At 42.9% G+C, this 20,211-nt stretch overlaps 1 protein-coding gene across 1 annotated transcript in view; it reads right to left on the bottom strand.

Annotated features, from left to right (window-relative positions):
* Positions 1-246: 246 nt before the first annotated feature.
* LOC307156284 (uncharacterized protein) overlaps positions 247-20,211 on the bottom strand; it is a gene marked incomplete at its 3' end in the record, with an annotated part of 38,788 nt that continues 18,823 nt past the window's right edge. Inside the window, exons 8-14 of the mRNA XM_079867578.1 lie at positions 12,910-13,043; positions 11,978-12,703; positions 6,774-9,310; positions 3,962-4,026; positions 1,345-1,460; positions 998-1,137; positions 247-279 (exon numbers count right to left, since the gene is read on the bottom strand). Coding sequence (XP_079723704.1) covers positions 247-279; positions 998-1,137; positions 1,345-1,460; positions 3,962-4,026; positions 6,774-9,310; positions 11,978-12,703; positions 12,910-13,043 — 3,751 coding nt within the window. The remainder of the gene's footprint in view (positions 280-997; positions 1,138-1,344; positions 1,461-3,961; positions 4,027-6,773; positions 9,311-11,977; positions 12,704-12,909; positions 13,044-20,211) is intronic.

The following is a 20,211-nucleotide window of genomic DNA, read 5'->3' as shown; positions in this document are numbered from 1 at the left end:
CAGTTGATGTTTGAGTTGGCTGAGCTGTTGTAATTTCAGTAGTTATAGCGTCAGTTGATGTTTGAGTTGGCTGAGCTGTTGTAGTTTCAGTAGTTGTAGCGTCAGTTGATGTTGGAGTTGTCTGAGCTGTTGTAGTTTCAGTAGTTGTAGCATCAGTTGATGTTTGAGTTGGATGAGCTGTTGTAGTTTCAGTAGTTGTAGCTTCAGTTGATGTTGGAGTTGTCTGAACTGTTGTAATTTCAGTAGTTATAGCGTCAGTTGATGTTTGAGTTGGCTGAGCTGTTGTAATTTCAGTAGTTATAGCGTCAGTTGATGTTTGAGTTGGCTGAGCTGTTGTAGTTTCAGTAGTTATAGCGTCAGTTGATGTTTGAGTTGGCTGAGCTGTTGTAGTTTCAGTAGTTGTAGCGTCAGTTGATGTTGGAGTTGTCTGAGCTGTTGTAGTTTCAGTAGTTGTAGCATCAGTTGATGTTTGAGTTGGATGAGCTGTTGTAGTTTCAGTAGTTGTAGCTTCAGTTGATGTTGGAGTTGTCTGAACTGTTGTAATTTCAGTAGTTATAGCGTCAGTTGATGTTTGAGTTGGCTGAGCTGTTGTAATTTCAGTAGTTGTAGCGTCAGTTGATGTTTGAGTTGGCTGAACTGTTGTAGTTTCAGTAGTTGTAGCTTCAGTTGATGTTTGAGTTGGCTGAACTGTTGTAGTTTCAGTAGTTGTGGCGTCAGTTGATGTTTGAGTTGTCAGTTGAGCTGTTGTAGTTTCAGTAGTTGTAGCTTCAGTTGATGTTTGAGTTGGCTGAGCTGTTGTAGTTTCAGTAGTTGTGGCGTCAGTTGATGTTTGAGTTGTCTGAGCTGTTGTAGTTTCAGTAGTTGTAGCTTCAGTTGATGTTTGAGTTGGCTGAGCTGTTGTAGTTTTAGTAGTTGTAGCGTCAGTTGATGTTTGAGTTGTCTGAGCTGTTGTAGTTTCAGTAGTTGTGGCGTCAGTTGATGTTTGAGTTGTCTGTGCTGTTGTAATTTCAGTAGTTGTAGCGTCAGTTGATGTTGGAGTTGGCTGAGCTGTTGTAGATTCAGTAGTTGTAGTTTCCGCTGAAGTTTGAGTTGGCTGAGCTGTAGGACTGGTTGTAGTGGCTTCGGTAGGACTTATTACTGTTGTGTGTTTGGATAATTTGTAGAATAAAGTTAAATAAAATAACAGTTGAGAAAACTATTAATCTTCAGCTAAATCCACAACAAAATATTGTATTAACAACAACTACAAACAACTATATTTTACTAACAATAAAGAGTAACACAGAAAGCATTCCAAACCGTTTTGAATGACATTGCATTGATGATATTGCTTGATTGACTTACCCTGAACACTGGTGATGTTTAGAGTGGTGTTGCCATTTAAAATGGCATTTGATATATTCGTTTCACTGGTTACGGTTCTAAATGTTACTTCGATATCAGTGATGATTGATCCAGCACTACAGAAGGGATGGGGGAGAGAAAGAGTCATTGCCAAAAAAAACCAAAACATTTGACAGTTGTTGATATCTTTTGCCCTAGTGTACCAGTAGAATTCTAGATTTACAAAATTATTTTTGCAAGTTTTGGAATAATCTTGACATGTTTTGTTTTATAAATAAGGAGCCCAACAACCGATGGTACAGCCCACACTGAGATCTCATCTCACCATCATTGAATCCATCTGGGATTACATGAAATAACACAAGCAATTGAGACTAAAGCCATCCATAGATCTGTGAAAGCCTTTCCAAGATGCTGGAGCAACCTGCCAGCAAACTACTGCACTGTTTAAGGGTTAATGTCTACTAAGCAAATCAAGTCAGTGTTTGGTGTGACCACACTTTGCCTTCAAAACAAGTCTTTCCTAGGAGTTTTTTAAGGTTGGTTGTTCCAAGCATCTAGGAGAAGTTGCCATAGTTCTTCTTATGAATTTATGGTGTTTAGCCTCAGTTGTTTCTGTGTCTTCCATGTAATTCTCGATAATGGTGGGATCAGATCTCTGTGTGGTGCACATCTTCTGTTATAAAACTCTTTGTTCATACAAAAATATTTCTGAATTATTACAGCATTTGTAATAGAAATGTTTGGAAATCTAAAATTGTTATTTCTAACTTGTCCACTAAAGCTATTTATATATGTATATACAGTGGGTACGGAAGGTATTCAGACCCCCTTAAATTTTTCACTCATTGTTATATTGCAGCCATTTGCTAAAATCATTTAAGTTCATTTTTTTCCTCATTATTGTACACACAGCACCCCATATTGACAGTTGACAGAAAAACACAGAATTGTTGACATTTTTGCACATTTATTAAAAAATAAAAACTGAAATATCACATGGTCCTAAGTATTCAGACCCTTTGCTGTGACACTCATATATTTAACTCAGGTGCTGTCCATTTCTTCTGATCATCCTTGAGATGGTTCTACACCTTCATTTGAGTCCAGCTGTGTTTGATTATACTGATTGGACTTGATTAGGAAAGCCACACACCTGTCTATATAAGACCTTACAGCTCACAGTGCATGTCAGAGCAAATGAGAATCATGAGGTCAAAGGAACTGCCTGAAGAGCTCAGAGACAGAATTGTGGCAAGGCACAAATCTGGCCAAGGTTACAAAAAAATTTCTGCTGCACTTAAAGTTCCTAAGAGCACAGTGGCCTCCATAATCCTTAAATGGAAGACGTTTGGGACGACCAGAATCCTTCCTAGAGCTGGCCGTCCGGCCAAACTGAGCTATCGGGGGAGAAAAGCCTTGGTGAGAGAGGTAAAGAAGAACCCAAAGATCTGTGGCTGAGCTCCAGAGATGCAGTCGGGAGATGGGAGAAAGTTGTAGTAAGTCAACCATCACTGCAGCCATCCACCAGTCGGGGCTTTATGGCAGAGTGGCCCGACGGAAGCCTCTCCTCAGTGCAAGACACATGGAGTTTGCTAAAATACACCTGAAGGACTCCAAGATGGTGATAAATAAGATTCTCTGGTCCTAGATAGAATTTTTTGGCCTTAATTCTAAGCAGTATGTGTGGAGAAAACCAGGCACTGCTCATCACCTGTCCAATACAGTCTCAACAGTGAAGCATGGTGGTGGCAGCATCATGTTGTGGGGGTGTTTTTCAGCTGCAGGGACAGGACGACTGGTTGCAATCGAGGGAAAGATGAATGCGGCCAAGTACAGGGATATCCTGGACGAAAACCTTCTCCAGAGTGCTCTGGACCTCAGACTGGGCCGAAGGTTCACCTTCCAGCAAGACAATGACCCTAAGCACACAGCTAAAATAACGAAGGAGTGGCTTCACAAAAACTCTGTGACTGTTCTTGAATGGCCCAGCCAGAGCCCTGTCTTAAACCCAATTGAGCATCTTTGGAGAGACCTGAAAATGGCTGTCCACCAACGTTTACCATCCAACCTGACAGAACTGGAGAGGATCTGCAAGGAGGAATGGCAGAGGATAACCACATCCAGGTGTGAAACACTTGTTGCATCTTTCCCAAAAAGGCTCATGGCTGTATTAGTCCAAAAGGGTGCTTCTACTAAATACTGAGCAAAGGGTCTGAATACTTAGGACCATGTGATATTTCAGTTTATATTTTTTAATAAATTTGCACAAATGTCAACAATTCTGTGTTTTTCTGTCAATATGGGGTGCTGTGTGTACAATAATGAGGGGGAAAAAAATAACTTAAATGATTTTAGCAAATGGCTGCAATATAACAAAGAGTGAAAAATTTAAGGGGGTCTGAATACTTTCCGTACCCACTGTATATGTGTGTTTGTGTACACACACACACACACACACACACACACAGACACACACACAGACACATATATATATATATATATATATATATATATATATATATATATATATATATATATATAGCTGTCCAGACTGTATACATTTTTGGTTTCCAAAAATGAAATGTATTCTTATAATAAGGAAAGAAATACCCACCGGAATGAAATAACTTTCATTTTAACGAAGGAGCTACCGAATGCCCTTTTAAAGATTGGCTCAATCTGTGGAAAACAGATTCACAATGTCAGGTTCAACATTTAGTAACAAAGTTTAACGTCAGTCAAAAACCTTCAACATGAAAGACATTTGGTGGTCATTCATTCATTTTTACATTATCTGCAACACAAAGCTTTGTTTACAAAAGAAATAACAGGTTATCACTTAAATGTTACATCGCAGCCATGGAAATATTGGGGGAGAATTGGGATTCACGACGAATGAGAGAGTTGTGCGTGAGCCCATAAATTTAAGCTTTGTCGGCTTTGAATTCTGTTTTGCGATCTGGTCACCTGATTATTAGCGGATTTAACAATATTCCATTAGTTATTCCATATAGAAAGCTTGAACTCTCTACTTTTAAACAAAACATTTCAAAAAGATAATAAACCGACTAGCTATACTCTCTCTGCTTATGTAATCCGTATGAAGGGTGCATCTCTCTATAGGCGCGTTCACTGCAAGATGACGAGTCAGCATCGCCAACTTCATCTTTGCAGCCGACACTGACACACAAAACACTAGTTTATTAAAAAACAATTAAAATGTCTCCTTGTATATTTGACACATTCACAATCATTACTTTTGCCGGTTCTTTGTGACAGCTGTTATGTGCGTTATTGGCAGCGTCACCCTCCGGTTACATGAACTAAATGTAATGATGCGTCATCACCGCATCAGCGCCAGGACATGGAGATTTTATTTTAGAGAATAATGGCACAACCTATTCGATATTCTATAATTACATCAACTAATCGAATATTCAAAAATCGTGACTCATCCCTGCATGGAATCTATTGTTTCTTTTCCCAAATCTTCACTCACATCTCACCATTTTCTAAGGGGACTATAAACGTTTCTTCCTTGGTTAGCTGTTAATTAGGCCTATTGTATTCGTATCCTTAACTGTGGTAAAGTAGAAAAACGCTGTTGGACAGCCTACATTTTTACTTGCATATCATTCTTTTTAACACAGTTTGTGCTTGTTATTATATATGGTAAGGCGCGTCGAGTTAAACCGTGTTTCACACACGCGGGTGATTCTAGTTGAGAAGAGGAAGATCTCTTGTAGTTGAGCACATTTGTGAGTCTGCTCAAGCTGTCGCATCCGTCTTTTCACATGCAATACAGTACGTAACACAAATGCAATAGCATGTCACTCTGTAGGCATTTTACAACCATTCCCGCACGAGCGATTTTATATGTTGTCACTTCTTCTTGAGTCTCTCTACTATTGTCCGACTCCAGTTTAAACATAAAAGGCTGAACAGTTTCTGACAATTTAGTGTGTGTCTGCATGATGTAATCGGAGCTGCTAACTCTTGAAGCTCTGCCCTCTGTGCCGGGAGCAGCAGCTCATTTGCATTTAAAGGGACATAAACGAAACAACACATTTTTACTGACCCTCAAAAAGGGACAATTTTAACATGCTATAAAAATATATCTGTGGGGTATTTTTAGCTAAAACTTCACATACACACTCTTGGGGACATCAAAGACTTATTTTAAACATTGCAAAAAGTGGCATTATACCACCCCTTTAACTTAGGGTGGACTGTATCAACTCTTAGGCCCCGTCCACACTACTGCGTTTTAGTTTAGAAACGGAGAATTAAAACGAATACGATCTCCGTCCACACCAACTTTTTAGCTGCGTATTAGAATTGATCTCTGTCCACATTAAAATGACTGAAAATGCGGATCACGTGACCATTCACCAACACTGGGCATGCGCGTTCCGGTGTAAACACAATTTCATTGATAAAATGATCCCACCATGCGCTGGTTCTTCCCGGGTTAACCCAAAACCGACGCTCCATGTACGGTCGATGCCGCTGCTGCACACGGGAATGGTCACAGATCGCTCGAATAATAGCTCGGCGCATGTAGGCAGTTATAGCATTGTAAAATGCAGAATTTACTTGCACAACAGCTGCTAGCAAAGATATACGCCATGACTGATGACACCCAATCATAGAGCCAAATGTGAGCCTCTACTACGTCATAGTTTCTAAAGTCCTCCGTTTTGACCCGTCTTCACTAAAACGCCCTCCGGAGATTCAAAACGAAAAACGGGTCAGCAGCGTTTCTAAACTTCTCCGTTTTGGGTCTCCGTTTTTGCCGTTTTAGTCTGGACGGGATCTGTAAAAATAGCAAAAGGTCTCCGTTTAAAAAAAAAAATGCAGTAGTGTGGATGGGGCCTTAGCCATGGCTGCGTTTCCCAAAAGCATCGTAAGCCTAAGCTGATCGTAGAACAATTGCATGGATTTCCTTGTATGGATTTACCTGTGTATTTATTAAAAGACTAACTACTACCTTCAGAGTGTTTGTGTGCGTTTACCTAACTCAAATCTTTTTTTTTCGTGACTCAAAAATCGAAATTTTCATCCGTGACTCAAAAACCGCAATATTATCCGAACTGTGAGTTTTGTAATTTTGTCATTTCCAGATTTTGCTTTCACTATTTAATAGTGGTGCAGCGGATCACACCACTATTAAGTAGTGAAAGCAAAATCTGGACTAGAAATTATTAAAATACCAGCAAATTGATACCTACACCTGGAAGCAAATAAAATAGAACACTATTTGCACTTAAATAACATACATTACATATGTTGGGTGCAAATAGTTTACACAAATATTTATATTAGGGTTCAAAAATAAAATGCTTAATACATTCAAATGGAAGAATGTTACTATTTAGTTTGCAATGCAAATCACATGTGCCTTAAACATTGATCACACAACTTACCTCTGTTATGATTTTGTTTTCTCTGATTTTAAATGCTTCTGATGATGAATTTGACAGGTCAGGTACAAAAGCTTCATTGCTGGAAAAACTAACTTGAACTGTTGAGGATAAAGGAGTTGTGACCGTTGCTTCAGTTGGAGAAGTAAATTGTGTTGTTGTGGTTAGAGGGGAAGAAGACGTAGCTGCAGTGTCTGTAGTTGTAGTGTCCTCTGATGTTTGAGTTGGCTGAGCTGTTGTAGTTTCAGTAGTTGTAGCGTCAGTTGATGTTTGAGTTGGCTGAACTGTTGTGGTTTCTGTAGTTGTAGCATCAGTTGATGTTTGAGTTGGCTGAGCTGTTGTGGTTTCTGTAGTTGTAGCGTCAGTTGATGTTTGAGTTGGCTGAGATGTTGTAGTTTCAGTAGTTGTAGCATCAGTTGATGTTTGAGTTGGCTGAGATGTTGTGGTTTCAGTAGTTGTAGCGTCAGTTGATGTTTGAGTTGGCTGAACTGTTGTGGTTTCAGTAGTTGTAGCATCAGTTGATGTTTGAGTTGGCTGAACTGTTGTGGTTTCTGTAGTTGTAGCATCAGTTGATGTTTGAGTTGGCTGAACTGTTGTGGTTTCAGTAGTTGTAGCATCAGTTGATGTTTGAGTTGGCTGAACTGTTGTGGTTTCTGTAGTTGTAGCATCAGTTGATGTTTGAGTTGGCTGAACTGTTGTGGTTTCTGTAGTTGTAGCATCAGTTGATGTTTGAGTTGGCTGAACTGTTGTGGTTTCTGTAGTTGTAGCATCAGTTGATGTTTGAGTTGGCTGAGCTGTTGTAGTTTCAGTAGTTGTAGCATCAGTCGATGTTTGAGTTGGCTGAGATGTTGTAGTTTCAGTAGTTGTAGCATCAGTTGATGTTTGAGTTGGCTGAGATGTTGTAGTTTCAGTAGTTGTAGCATCAGTTGATGTTTGAGTTGGCTGAACTGTTGTGGTTTCTGTAGTTGTAGCATCAGTTGATGTTTGAGTTGGCTGAGATGTTGTGGTTTCTGTAGTTGTAGCATCAGTTGATGTTTGAGTTGTCTGAGCTGTTGTAGTTTCAGTAGTTGTAGCATCAGTTGATGTTTGAGTTGGCTGAGATGTTGTGGTTTCAGTAGTTGTAGCATCAGTTGATGTTTGAGTTGGCTGAGATGTTGTGGTTTCTGTAGTTGTAGCATCAGTTGATGTTTGAGTTGTCTGAGCTGTTGTAGTTTCAGTAGTTGTAGCATCAGTTGATGTTTGAGTTGGCTGAGATGTTGTGGTTTCTGTAGTTGTAGCATCAGTTGATGTTTGAGTTGGCTGAGATGTTGTGGTTTCTGTAGTTGTAGCATCAGTTGATGTTTGAGTTGGCTGAACTGTTGTGGTTTCTGTAGTTGTAGCATCAGTTGATGTTTGAGTTGGCTGAACTGTTGTAGTTTCTGTAGTTGTAGCATCAGTTGATGTTTGAGTTGTCTGTGCTGTTGTAGTTTCAGTAGTTGTAGCATCAGTTGATGTTTGAGTTGGCTGAGATGTTGTGGTTTCAGTAGTTGTAGCGTCAGTTGATGTTTGAGTTGGCTGAGCTGTTGTGGTTTCAGTAGTTGTAGCGTCAGTTGATGTTTGAGTTGGCTGAACTGTTGTAGTTTCTGTAGTTGTAGCATCAGTTGATGTTTGAGTTGTCTGAGCTGTTGTAGTTTCAGTAGTTGTAGCATCAGTTGATGTTTGAGTTGGCTGAGATGTTGTGGTTTCAGTAGTTGTAGCGTCAGTTGATGTTTGAGTTGGCTGAACTGTTGTGGTTTCAGTAGTTGTAGCGTCAGTTGATGTTTGAGTTGGCTGAACTGTTGTGGTTTCTGTAGTTGTAGCATCAGTTGATGTTTGAGTTGTCTGAGCTGTTGTAGTTTCAGTAGTTGTAGCATCAGTTGATGTTTGAGTTGGCTGAACTGTTGTGGTTTCTGTAGTTGTAGCGTCAGTTGATGTTTGAGTTGGCTGAACTGTTGTGGTTTCTGTAGTTGTAGCATCAGTTGATGTTTGAGTTGGCTGAACTGTTGTGGTTTCTGTAGTTGTAGCATCAGTTGATGTTTGAGTTGGCTGAGATGTTGTGGTTTCTGTAGTTGTAGCATCAGTTGATGTTTGAGTTGTCTGAGCTGTTGTAGTTTCAGTAGTTGTAGCATCAGTTGATGTTTGAGTTGGCTGAGATGTTGTGGTTTCAGTAGTTGTAGCGTCAGTTGATGTTTGAGTTGGCTGAACTGTTGTGGTTTCTGTAGTTGTAGCATCAGTTGATGTTTGAGTTGGCTGAGCCGTTGTAGTTTCAGTAGTTGTAGCATCAGTTGATGTTTGAGTTGGCTGAGATGTTGTAGTTTCAGTAGTTGTAGCGTCAGTTGATGTTTGAGTTGGCTGAACTGTTGTGGTTTCTGTAGTTGTAGCGTCAGTTGATGTTTGAGTTGGCTGAGATGTTGTAGTTTCAGTAGTTGTAGCATCAGTTGATGTTGGAGTTGTCTGAGCTGTTGTAGTTTTAGTAGTTGTAGCGTCAGTTGATGTTTGAGTTGGCTGAACTGTTGTAGTTTCTGTAGTTGTAGCATCAGTTGATGTTTGAGTTGTCTGAGCTGTTGTAATTTCAGTAGTTGTAGCGTCAGTTGATGTTTGAGTTGACTGAACTGTTGTGGTTTCTGTAGTTGTAGTGCCCGCTGATGTTGGAGTTGGCGGAGCTGTTGTAGTTTCAGTAGTTGTTGGGTCAGTTGATGTTTGAGTTGTCTGAGCTGTTGTAATTTCAGTAGTTGTAGCGTCAGTTGATGTTTGAGTTGTCTGAGCTGTTGTAGTCTCAGTAGTTGTAGCGTAATTTGATGTTTGAGTTGGCTGAACTGTTGTAGTTTCAGTAGTTGTAAAGTCAGTTGATGTTTGAGTTGACTGAACTGTTGTGGTTTCAGTAGTTGTAGCGTCAGTTGATGTTTGAGTCGGCTGAACTGTTGTAGTTTCAGTAGTTGTAGCGTCAGTTGATGTTTGAGTTGGCTGAACTGTTGTAGTTTCAGTAGTTGTAGTTTCCGCTGATGTTGGAGTTGACTGAGCTGTTGTAGTTTCAGTAGTTGTAGCGTCAGTTGATGTTTGAGTTGGCTGAACTGTTGTAGTTTCAGTAGTTGTAGTGCCCGCTGATGTTGGAGTTGACTGAGCTGTCGTAGTTTCAGTAGTTGTAGCGTCAGTTGATGTTTGAGTTGGCTGAACTGTTGTAGTTTCAGTAGTTGTAGCATCAGTTGATGTTTGAGTTGTCTGAGCTGTTGTGGTTTCTGTAGTTGTAGGGCCCGCTGATGTTGGAGTTGTCTGAGCTGTTGTAGTTTCAGTAGTTGTAGCGTCAGTTGATGTTTGAGTTGTCTGAGCTGTTGTAGTTTCAGTAGTTGTAGCGTCAGTTGATGTTTGAGTTGACTGAACTGTTGTGGTTTCTGTAGTTGTAGGGCCCGCTGATGTTGGAGTTGTCTGAGCTGTTGTAGTTTCAGTAGTTGTAGCGTCAGTTGATGTTTGAGTTGTCTGAGCTGTTGTAGTTTCAGTAGTTGTAGCGTCAGTTGATGTTTGAGTTGACTGAACTGTTGTGGTTTCTGTAGTTGTAGTGCCCGCTGATGTTGGAGTTGGCGGAGCTGTTGTAGTTTCAGTAGTTGTAGCATCATTTGATGTTTGAGTTGGCTGAACTGTTGTGGTTTCAGTAGTTGTAGCGTCAGTTGATGTTTGAGTTGGCTGAGGTGTTGTAGTTTCAGTAGTTGTAGCTTCAGTTGATGTTTGAGTCGGCTGAACTGTTGTAGTCTCAGTAGTTGTAGCGTAATTTGATGTTGGAGTTGGCTGAGCTGTTGTAGTTTCAGTAGTTGTAGCGTCAGTTGATGTTTGAGTTGTCTGAGCTGTTGTAGTTTCAGTAGTTGTAGCGTCAGTTGATGTTTGAGTTGACTGAACTGTTGTGGTTTCTGTAGTTGTAGGGCCCGCTGATGTTGGAGTTGTCTGAGCTGTTGTAGTTTCAGTAGTTGTAGCGTCAGTTGATGTTTGAGTTGTCTGAGCTGTTGTAGTTTCAGTAGTTGTAGCGTCAGTTGATGTTTGAGTTGACTGAACTGTTGTGGTTTCTGTAGTTGTAGTGCCCGCTGATGTTGGAGTTGGTGGAGCTGTTGTAGTTTCAGTAGTTGTAGCATCATTTGATGTTTGAGTTGGCTGAACTGTTGTGGTTTCAGTAGTTGTAGCGTCAGTTGATGTTTGAGTTGGCTGAGGTGTTGTAGTTTCAGTAGTTGTAGCTTCAGTTGATGTTTGAGTCGGCTGAACTGTTGTAGTCTCAGTAGTTGTAGCGTAATTTGATGTTGGAGTTGGCTGAACTGTTGTAGTTTCAGTAGTTGTAGCGTCAGTTGATGTTTGAGTTGGCTGAACTGTTGTGGTTTCAGTAGTTGTAGCGTCAGTTGATGTTTGAGTTGGCTGAACTGTTGTGGTTTCAGTAGTTGTAGCGTCAGTTGATGTTTGAGTTGGCTGAACTGTTGTGGTTTCAGTAGTTGTAGCGTCAGTTGATGTTTGAGTTGGCTGAACTGTTGTGGTTTCAGTAGTTGTAGCGTCAGTTGATGTTTGAGTTGGCTGAACTGTTGTGGTTTCAGTAGTTGTAGCATCAGTTGATGTTTGAGTTGACTGAACTGTTGTAGTTTCAGTAGTTGTAGCGTCAGTTGATGTTTGAGTTGGCTGAACTGTTGTAGTTTCAGTAGTTGTAGCATCAGTTGATGTTTGAGTTGACTGAACTGTTGTGGTTTCAGTAGTTGTAGCGTCAGTTGATGTTTGAGTTGGCTGAACTGTTGTAGTTGCAGTAGTTGTAGCTTCAGTTGATGTTTGAGTTGGCGGAGCTGTTGTAGTTTCAGTAGTTGTAGTGCCCGCTGATGTTGGAGTTGACTGAGCTGTTGTAGTTTCAGTAGTTGTAGCGTCAGTTGATGTTTGAGTTGGCTGAGCTGTTGTAGTTTCAGTAGTTGTAGCGTCATTTGATGTTTGAGTTGGCTGAGCTGTTGTAGTTTCAGTAGTTGTAGCGTCAGTTGATGTTTGAGTTGTCTGAGCTGTTGTAGTTTCAGTAGTTGTAGTGCCCGCTGATGTTGGAGTTGACTGAGCTGTTGTAGTTTCAGTAGTTGTAGCGTCAGTTGATGTTTGAGTTGGCTGAGCTGTTGTAGTTTCAGTAGTTGTAGCGTCATTTGATGTTTGAGTTGGCTGAACTGTTGTAGTTTCAGTAGTTGTAGTGCCCGCTGATGTTGGAGTTGACTGAGCTGTCGTAGTTTCAGTAGTTGTAGCGTCAGTTGATGTTTGAGTTGGCTGAACTGTTGTAGTTTCAGTAGTTGTAGCGTCAGTTGATGTTTGAGTTGGCTGAACTGTTGTAGTTTCAGTAGTTGTAGCATCAGTTGATGTTTGAGTTGACTGAACTGTTGTGGTTTCAGTAGTTGTAGCATCAGTTGATGTTTGAGTTGACTGAACTGTTGTGGTTTCAGTAGTTGTAGCGTCAGTTGATGTTTGAGTTGGCTGAACTGTTGTAGTTGCAGTAGTTGTAGTGCCCGCTGATGTTTGAGTTGACTGAGCTGTCGTAGTTTCAGTAGTTGTAGCGTCAGTTGATGTTTGAGTTGGCTGAGCTGTTGTAGTTTCAGTAGTTGTAGCGTCATTTGATGTTTGAGTTGGCTGAGCTGTTGTAGTTTCAGTAGTTGTAGCGTCAGTTGATGTTTGAGTTGGCTGAGCTGTTGTAGTTTCAGTAGTTGTAGCGTCATTTGATGTTTGAGTTGACTGAGCTGTTGTAGTTTCAGTAGTTGTAGCGTCAGTTGATGTTTGAGTTGGCTGAGCTGTTGTAGTTTCAGTAGTTGTAGCGTCAGTTGATGTTTGAGTTGGCTGAGCTGTTGTAGATTCAGTAGTTGTAGTTTCCGCTGAAGTTTGAGTTGGCTGAGCTGTAGGACTGGTTGTAGTGGCTTCGGGAGGACTTTTTACTGTTGTGTGTTTGGATAATTTGTAGAATAACGTTAAATAAAATAACAGCTGAGAAAACTATTAATCTTCAGCTAAATCCATAAATAATATTGTATAAACAACAACTACAAACAACTATAGTTTAATAACAATAAAGAGTAACACAGAAAGCATTCCAAACCGCTTTGAATGACATTGCATTGATGATATTGCTTGACTGACTTACCCTCAACACTGGTGATGTTAAGAGTGGTGTTGCCATTTAAAATGGCATTGGATATATTTGTTTCATTGGTTATATTTGTTTCATTGGTTACGGTTCTAAATGTTACTTCGATATCAGTGATGATTGATCCAGCACTACAGAACAGACGGGGGAGAGAAAGAGTCATTGCTATTTTTTAAAAATGTTTTTAAAAGTGGTTTTATACAAATCTGTCAAATGCTGTTAATAACAAAGTATAACATTTAACAAACATTTGATTGAAAAAAACACAAAAACATTTGACAGTTGTTGATATCTTTTGCCCTAGTCTACCAGTAGAATTCTAGATTTACAAAATTCTTTTTGCAAGTTTTGGAATAATCTTGACATGTTTTGTTTTATAAATAAGGAGCCCAACAACCGATGGTACACCCCACACTGAGATCTCATCTCACCATCATTGAATCCATCTGGGATAACATGAAAAAACACAAGCAATTGAGACTAAAGCTATCTATTGAACTGTGAAAGCCTTTCCAAGATGCTGGAACAACCTGCCAGCAAACTACTGCACTGTTTAAGAGTTAATGTCTATTAACCCTCATGTTATGTTGGAATTCTGTGCACTCCTCTTATGGTCCGGGTCAAATTGACCCGCATTGGATTCAATACAATTCCTCAAAAATCACACTATGAAAAACAACAAAGATTCAGGTTCAAACTGTAAAATTTTAATGTCAACATTTGTCAAATATTCCAAAAAATATATATCTGAAGATATGATTTAATGAAAATGTTTTTTATCCATTTTTTAAAACTGTTTTGTTTTGACAAAATTTGGATTTGATTATATTTAAATTTAAATTTGATTATATTTATATATATTTGCATATACCTTTTTTTTTTACTTTTTTTTTTTTTTTTGCTTAGAACATCATAACTGAACAATTAATCAATTAATCTGAGCTCATTTTTCCTGCTGTCTATGTCGAAGTCTCAAGATATTTCAGATATCTTGAATATATAAATGACAACTTATTTTACTATCTGTGTCTGTCAAAGATTTTCATTTGTAATTTGCAATTAATTCTGAACACCATGATTTAGCTTTTTCAAGTGTGTTTGGTTTGGGTTAGATCACTTTTAGATACACTTACACTTTAGAACTGAAGTTGATGCCCTGACATACATAAAATAAATGTTTTTATTTTGTGTCTGTACAGTTGCTTTTGAATAGCTGCCTATGATGGTCAAATTGACCTGCGAACATCACAAACGTAATAGTAATTTTGTTTGTATATGTCAAAAAAAGAAAAAACACCAGCATGTTGAAACTTTGCATGCATGTTCATGATGATAAATGTGAAAAAGTCACAAAATATCAAGAAAAAAAAAAGGTTTAATATTATTTCAGGTAGCTTGAAAAAATAAATGATAGGTAATTTTTACCATCTGTGGCTGACAAAATATTTTTCTGTATTGAAATAAGTGTGGAAAATCTAATTTTTTAGATTCATAAGGTAGTAAAAAAAATAAAATAACAAAATATAACCAAGAAATTGTATTATTTTGGGCCCGTACAGTTGCCTTAGAGCGTTAAAATATGCGGGTCAAATTGACCCGCGAACATCACGAAAGTAACAGTAATTTTTTTTTGTATATGTCAAAAAACACCAGCATGTTGAAACTTTGCATGCATGTTCATGATGATAAATGAGAAAAAGTCACAAAATATCAAGAAAAAAAACATAGGTTAACCAGTATTTCCAACAACTAGAAAACGCCTCGGTTACGTCTGTAACCTCGGTTCCCTGAAGAGGGAACGAGCGTTGCGTCGAGTTTGACGCTATGGGAACGCTTTGCGTGATGACGTCTTGAAGCACATGTAAAATCAGTCCAATGGTGTGGCGGAACGTCAGAGGCGGGTGACGTCACATACCAGGAAGCTATAAAAGCCGGCCCGAAACAGAAAACGAAAGCTTCGTAAAAGTCTGAAGTCGTGCTGACAGGCATGAAGGAGATATGGCAAGGTGACGCAACGCTCGTTCCCTCTTCAGGGAACCGAGGTTACAGACGTAACCGAGGCGTTCCCTTTCAAGGGAACTCGCGTTGCGTCGAGTTTGACGCTATGGGAACGTCTATACCAACGCCTCCATAGCTACAAATGTCTGTCCTGTGTGAAATCTGGTGAGCAGCACTAGGAAGACAAAACATGAGACCCTGGAGCAGAGTCTAGATCCAGAGAGTAGAACCTGACGAAAGTGTGCGGTGAGGACCAGCCTGCCGCATCACAAACATCCTGTAACGACACTCCTGAAATAAGGGCCTTAGAGGCCGCCATACTCCTCGTAGAGTGCGACCGGACAGCCAAAGGAGAAGGCTGTCCAGCCGCCTCATAAGCAAGTGAGATAGCCTCGACCACCCACTTGCTCATCCTTTGCTTAGACACCGGACCTCCTTTGTTAGGGGACCCAAAGCATACAAACAACTGATCACTTTTGCGCCACAGGGCAGCTCTGTGGACATAGGCGTCTAACGCCCGAACTGGGCAAAGCAAATTATTAGCCTCCTGGTCCGCATTCTGAAAAGGAGGAGGACAAAAGGCCTGCAGAACAATAGGTCTAACCACATTAGTGGGGACCTTGGGGATATAACCCGGTCTTGGATGAAGAAAGGCTTTAACCATACCCGGAGCAAACTCTAAGCATGACGGAGCAACCGACAATGCTTGCAGATCCCCTATTCTCTTAAGAGAAGAAATAGCCAGAAGGAAAAGAGCTTTCAGAGTTAGAAACTTCTCAGGAACCTCCTCAATGGGCTCAAAGGGGGCCAGGGACAGGCCTCGTAGAGCAATGGACAAGTCCCATGGTGGCACCCTAGAGTGAACTGCAGGCCTCAGCCTCCAAGTGCCACGAAGGAAACGAGATATTAAAGGGTCTTTCCCCACAGACATTCCACCCAAAGGAATGTGGTAAGCACCTATGGCCGCCACATAAACCTTTAAAGTGGACGGGGTCAGACCTGCCGTGAACCGGTCCTGCAGGAACTCCAGCACTGTACCAATTGGGCAGTTAACTGGGTCCAACCGACGGTCACTACACCAAGAAGTGAACACTCTCCACTTCAGGGCATAAAGTTTCCTCGTGGAGGGAGCTCTGGACTGCAGAATGGTCTCAACAACCTCAGTTGAGAGACCTGACTCTATGAGCTGGGCCCCCTCAGAGGCCAAGCCCACAGGTTCCACAGTTCTGGGCGGGGGTGGAATATTGAACCCCTTGCTTGGGACAGAAGGTCCCTCCTGACAGGAAGCTCCAGAGGATGCCCGTCGAGGAGGGACACAAGATCGGGAAACCATACTCTGCCCGGCCAGCGCGGGGCTATAAGAAGCAGGCAAACCCGGTCCCTGCGAACTCTCTCCAGAACTCCCGGGAGCAGAGCAACTGGGGGAAAGGCGTACAGGCGTAACCTCGGCCATGCCTGTACCATAGCATCCAGTCCGAGAGGAGCTGGATGCGTGAGGGAGAACCAAAGTGGACAGTGAGACATCTCTCGAGACGCAAACAGATCCACCTGTGCTTGGCCAAACTCCCTCCATATCAACTCCACCACCTCGGGGTGGAGCCTCCATTCCCCGGGCCTCGGCCCCTGCCTCGACAGAGTGTCTGCTCCTATATTCTGGACCCCGGGGATGTAGGCTGCCCTGAGTGACAACAACTTCCCCTGGGACCACAAGAGGATATGGCGTGCCAGATTTGATAATGGGCGCGAGCGCAAACCCCCTTGGTGGTTGATATAGGCGACTACCGACGTGTTGTCTGTATGCACTAACACATGGTGCCCCCTGAGATCTGTGATGAAGCTCCTCAGAGCCCGGAAGACAGCTAACATCTCTAGGCGATTGATATGCCAGGAACGATGATGGTCTTCCCACAGACCTTGCGATGAGCGACCCTCTAGGATCGCTCCCCAACCCGTGAGGGAAGCATCCGTCGTTAGCAGTTTGCGACGACAAGGAGCTCCCAACACTGGGCCCTGGGACAGGAACCAAGGTTTCTTCCACATAACCAGGGCACGTAAGCATCGCCGCGTGACCTTGATTGTGCGAAATGGGTTGCCCCTCGGGGAAAACCCCCTGGTCCTGAGCCACCACTGCAGGGGCCTCATGTGTAGCAGTCCAAAAGGTATCACGTTGGAAGCTGCTGCCATGAGACCCAACAGTCTCTGAAACTGTTTGACAGTGAGTAGCTGGCCTAGCTTTACATTCTTCACAGCTGCAAGGATGGACTCTATACGTGGCGGTGACAGGCGCGCCTGCATCGACACTGAATCCCAAACTACGCCTAGAAAAGTGGTCCTCTGGAGAGGAGAAAGCACACTCTTCTTGGCGTTCAGCCGTAACCCCAACTCTTTCATGTGGGCGAGAACAACATCTCGATGTTGAACCGCCAACTGATGCGACTGAGCTAAAATCAACCAATCGTCGATGTAGTTCATGATGCGAATACCCTGGAGGCGCAAGGGCGCCAGTGCTGCATCCATGCATTTGGTGAAAGTGCTGGGTGATAAAGCTAGGCCGAATGGAAGTACTCGATATTGGTATGCTTTGCCCCCGAAAGCAAACCTCAGGAACTTCCAATGACACGGACGGATGGAAATATGGAAATATGCGTCCTTGAGGTCTATCGTGACAAACCAGTCCTCGGATCTGATCTGTGGCACGATCTATCTCAATGTTAACATTTTGAACTTGAGCTGCATGACTGACTCGTTCAGAACTCGAAGATCTAAAATGGGACGCAATCCCCCGTCCTTCTTCGGAACTATGAAATACCGGCTGTAAAACCCGGTTTCCCTGTTGGAGGGAGGTACATATTCTATGGCCCCTTTCTCTAACAGAGTGTTTACTTCCTGTTCCATAACCAGAACCTGCTCGGGACCCACCACTGTGGGCAGGACCCCCATAAACCGAGGTGGGCGTTTCTTGAATTGTATCTGATACCCTTTTTCCTCGGTCTGCAGGACCCAACGAGAAACATTTGACAGTAGCTTCCACGCTGTCAGAGATTCTACTAAAGGTACCAGCCTCTCGAGACTGGTTTCTGGATTTTGTTGTTGTTGAGTAGTCAGTTCGTCGCCCTGTAGCGGCGCACCGGCAGGGAACGACCGAACAGACTGCTCTAACACCCTCCTCGGAGGGGGCGGGCATCCCGAGGCCACTACGTTTCCGGGTGGTCCTTGAGATATGTGCTCGCCGGAGACCGCTGCGCCCTGTAACACCGGAGGCGGCAGGGTTGGCAGAACGGTCCCCTGAGGGTACCGAAGAGAGACGGGCACCGTAAAAAGAGGTGTTGACCGCTCTGCTTCGGGGGGGACTACCCTCATTTGTCCTGAGCCCTCGGACGTCAGGACTTCTTCCCAGCAGCCTTCTTGGCGGTAATAACGGTCCGCAGATTCGTTCTACCCCTCGAGGGCTGCTGGGTTTGAGAGCGCCCTCCGTGTCCCCGAGATTTTTGTGGGGGAGCACGGGAGGACACACTCTGTTTCTGAGTGGCACGGTGCTCAGCGCTCTTCTTAGAGGAGTGAGGCTGCTCCCGCTCAGCAGCCTCAAAGAAAGAACGGCGGGGGAGAAGTTTTTGGAGAGCAGCTGCTTGTTTAGAAGCTTCTATTGATTTTGCTACCGCACTATTGCATCGCCAAACAAACCAACAGTGGAGACAGGAGAATCTAAGAGAACATGCTTCTCTTTATCTTTCAGATCGCTCAGATTGAGCCACAGATGCCTCTCAGTGGCCACCAGGGCTGCCATAGACCGCCCGATTGATTTAGCGGTCTCCTTGGTGGCCCTGAGAGACAGATCTGTGGCCCTGCGTAGTTCTGATACAGTGTCAGGACCAATTCCCCCGCCCTCCTCTAAATCACCCAAAAGTTCAGCCTGATAGGCTTGCATTATGGACATCGTATGCAGACACGCTGCAGCTTGACCAGCGGCTGCATACGATTTATGAACCAGGGAAGATGTCATTTTAACTGGCTTAGATGGAAGTGTAGGAGCCTTCAGGGAAGATGCCGTTGCTGGAGAGAGATAGCTCGCAAGCGTCTCCTCCACCTTCGGCATCTCCCCATAACCATACTCTTTATATTTATAAATTGAAGAGTAGTGAGATGTGTGTGGTGTAAAAACTCTGTAAGACACTGGTTTCCCCCACGATCTCGACACCTCGGTGTGGAGATCGGGGAAAAACGGAAGGCTCCTGCGCTGGGGCTGCGCACGAGATGGCAGGAAGCGTTCGTCGAGCTTGCTTTTCGAACGAACGTCCTGCCTATCCTCTGGCCACTCAATAGAAAGTCTGTCAACTGCTCTAGTGATTACATCGAGCAGTTCCTCAAACGCGTGAGACTGAGGTGGCGAATCCTCAGACTCAGCGTCAATACTCACAACATTCAACTCCTCAGAGCTGGATAGTTGCAGTACTGGTGCCTCCATCGGGGGGGAAGAAACCGCAGCGCGTGCTTCCACACCCCGATGAGAGGCACTGGATCTGTCAGAAAGAGGCTGAGATAAGGCAGAGCCCGTCTCAACATCCACTGACAGATCCATTTGCGAACCCCAGGTCTGAGATCGCCGCCGAGCCTCAGCCGCGGCGGGACCCGAGCCCTGGGGAACGTGGTCGGGATTGAACCGATCCAAGCGGGTTCGGAGCGTACGCAATGGAAGCGCACAGCAATGCACACAGTCACCACCCTCGAGTGCTGACCGGGCATGCTCCTCTCCCAAACAAACAACACAAAGAGTGTGAGTATCACCTCCCGTTAAATAACGCGGGCAGGGATGGACACACACTCTAAACTGCTGCTTGCTCGCCATACTGAATATAATATATATAGACAGACAACACCAAATAACAAGACAGATTACAACACAGAGCGCAACTGAAGACTCAAAAAGCTTTCGTTTTCTGTTTCGGGCCGGCTTTTATAGCTTCCTGGTATGTGACGTCACCCGCCTCTGACGTTCCGCCACACCACTGGACTGATTTTACATGTGCTTCAAGACGTCATCACGCAAAGCGTTCCCATAGCGTCAAACTCGACGCAACGCGAGTTCCCTTGAAAGGGAATCTAAACGGGTCAAATTGACCCGCAACATAACACAAGGGGGTTAAGCAAATCGAGTCAGTGTTTGGTGTGACCACACTTTGCCTTCAAAACAACTCTTTCCTAGGAGTTTTTTAAGGTTGGTTGTTCCAGGCATCTTGGAGAAGTTGCCATAGTTCTATGAATTTATGGTGTTTAGCCTCAGTTGTTTCTGTGTCTTCCATGTAA

This window comes from Squalius cephalus, assembly GCF_949319135.1.
Source record: "Squalius cephalus genome assembly, chromosome: 3".
Taxonomy (NCBI): Eukaryota; Metazoa; Chordata; class Actinopteri; order Cypriniformes; family Leuciscidae; genus Squalius; species Squalius cephalus.
This window is presented reverse-complemented; position numbering and strand designations above follow the sequence as displayed.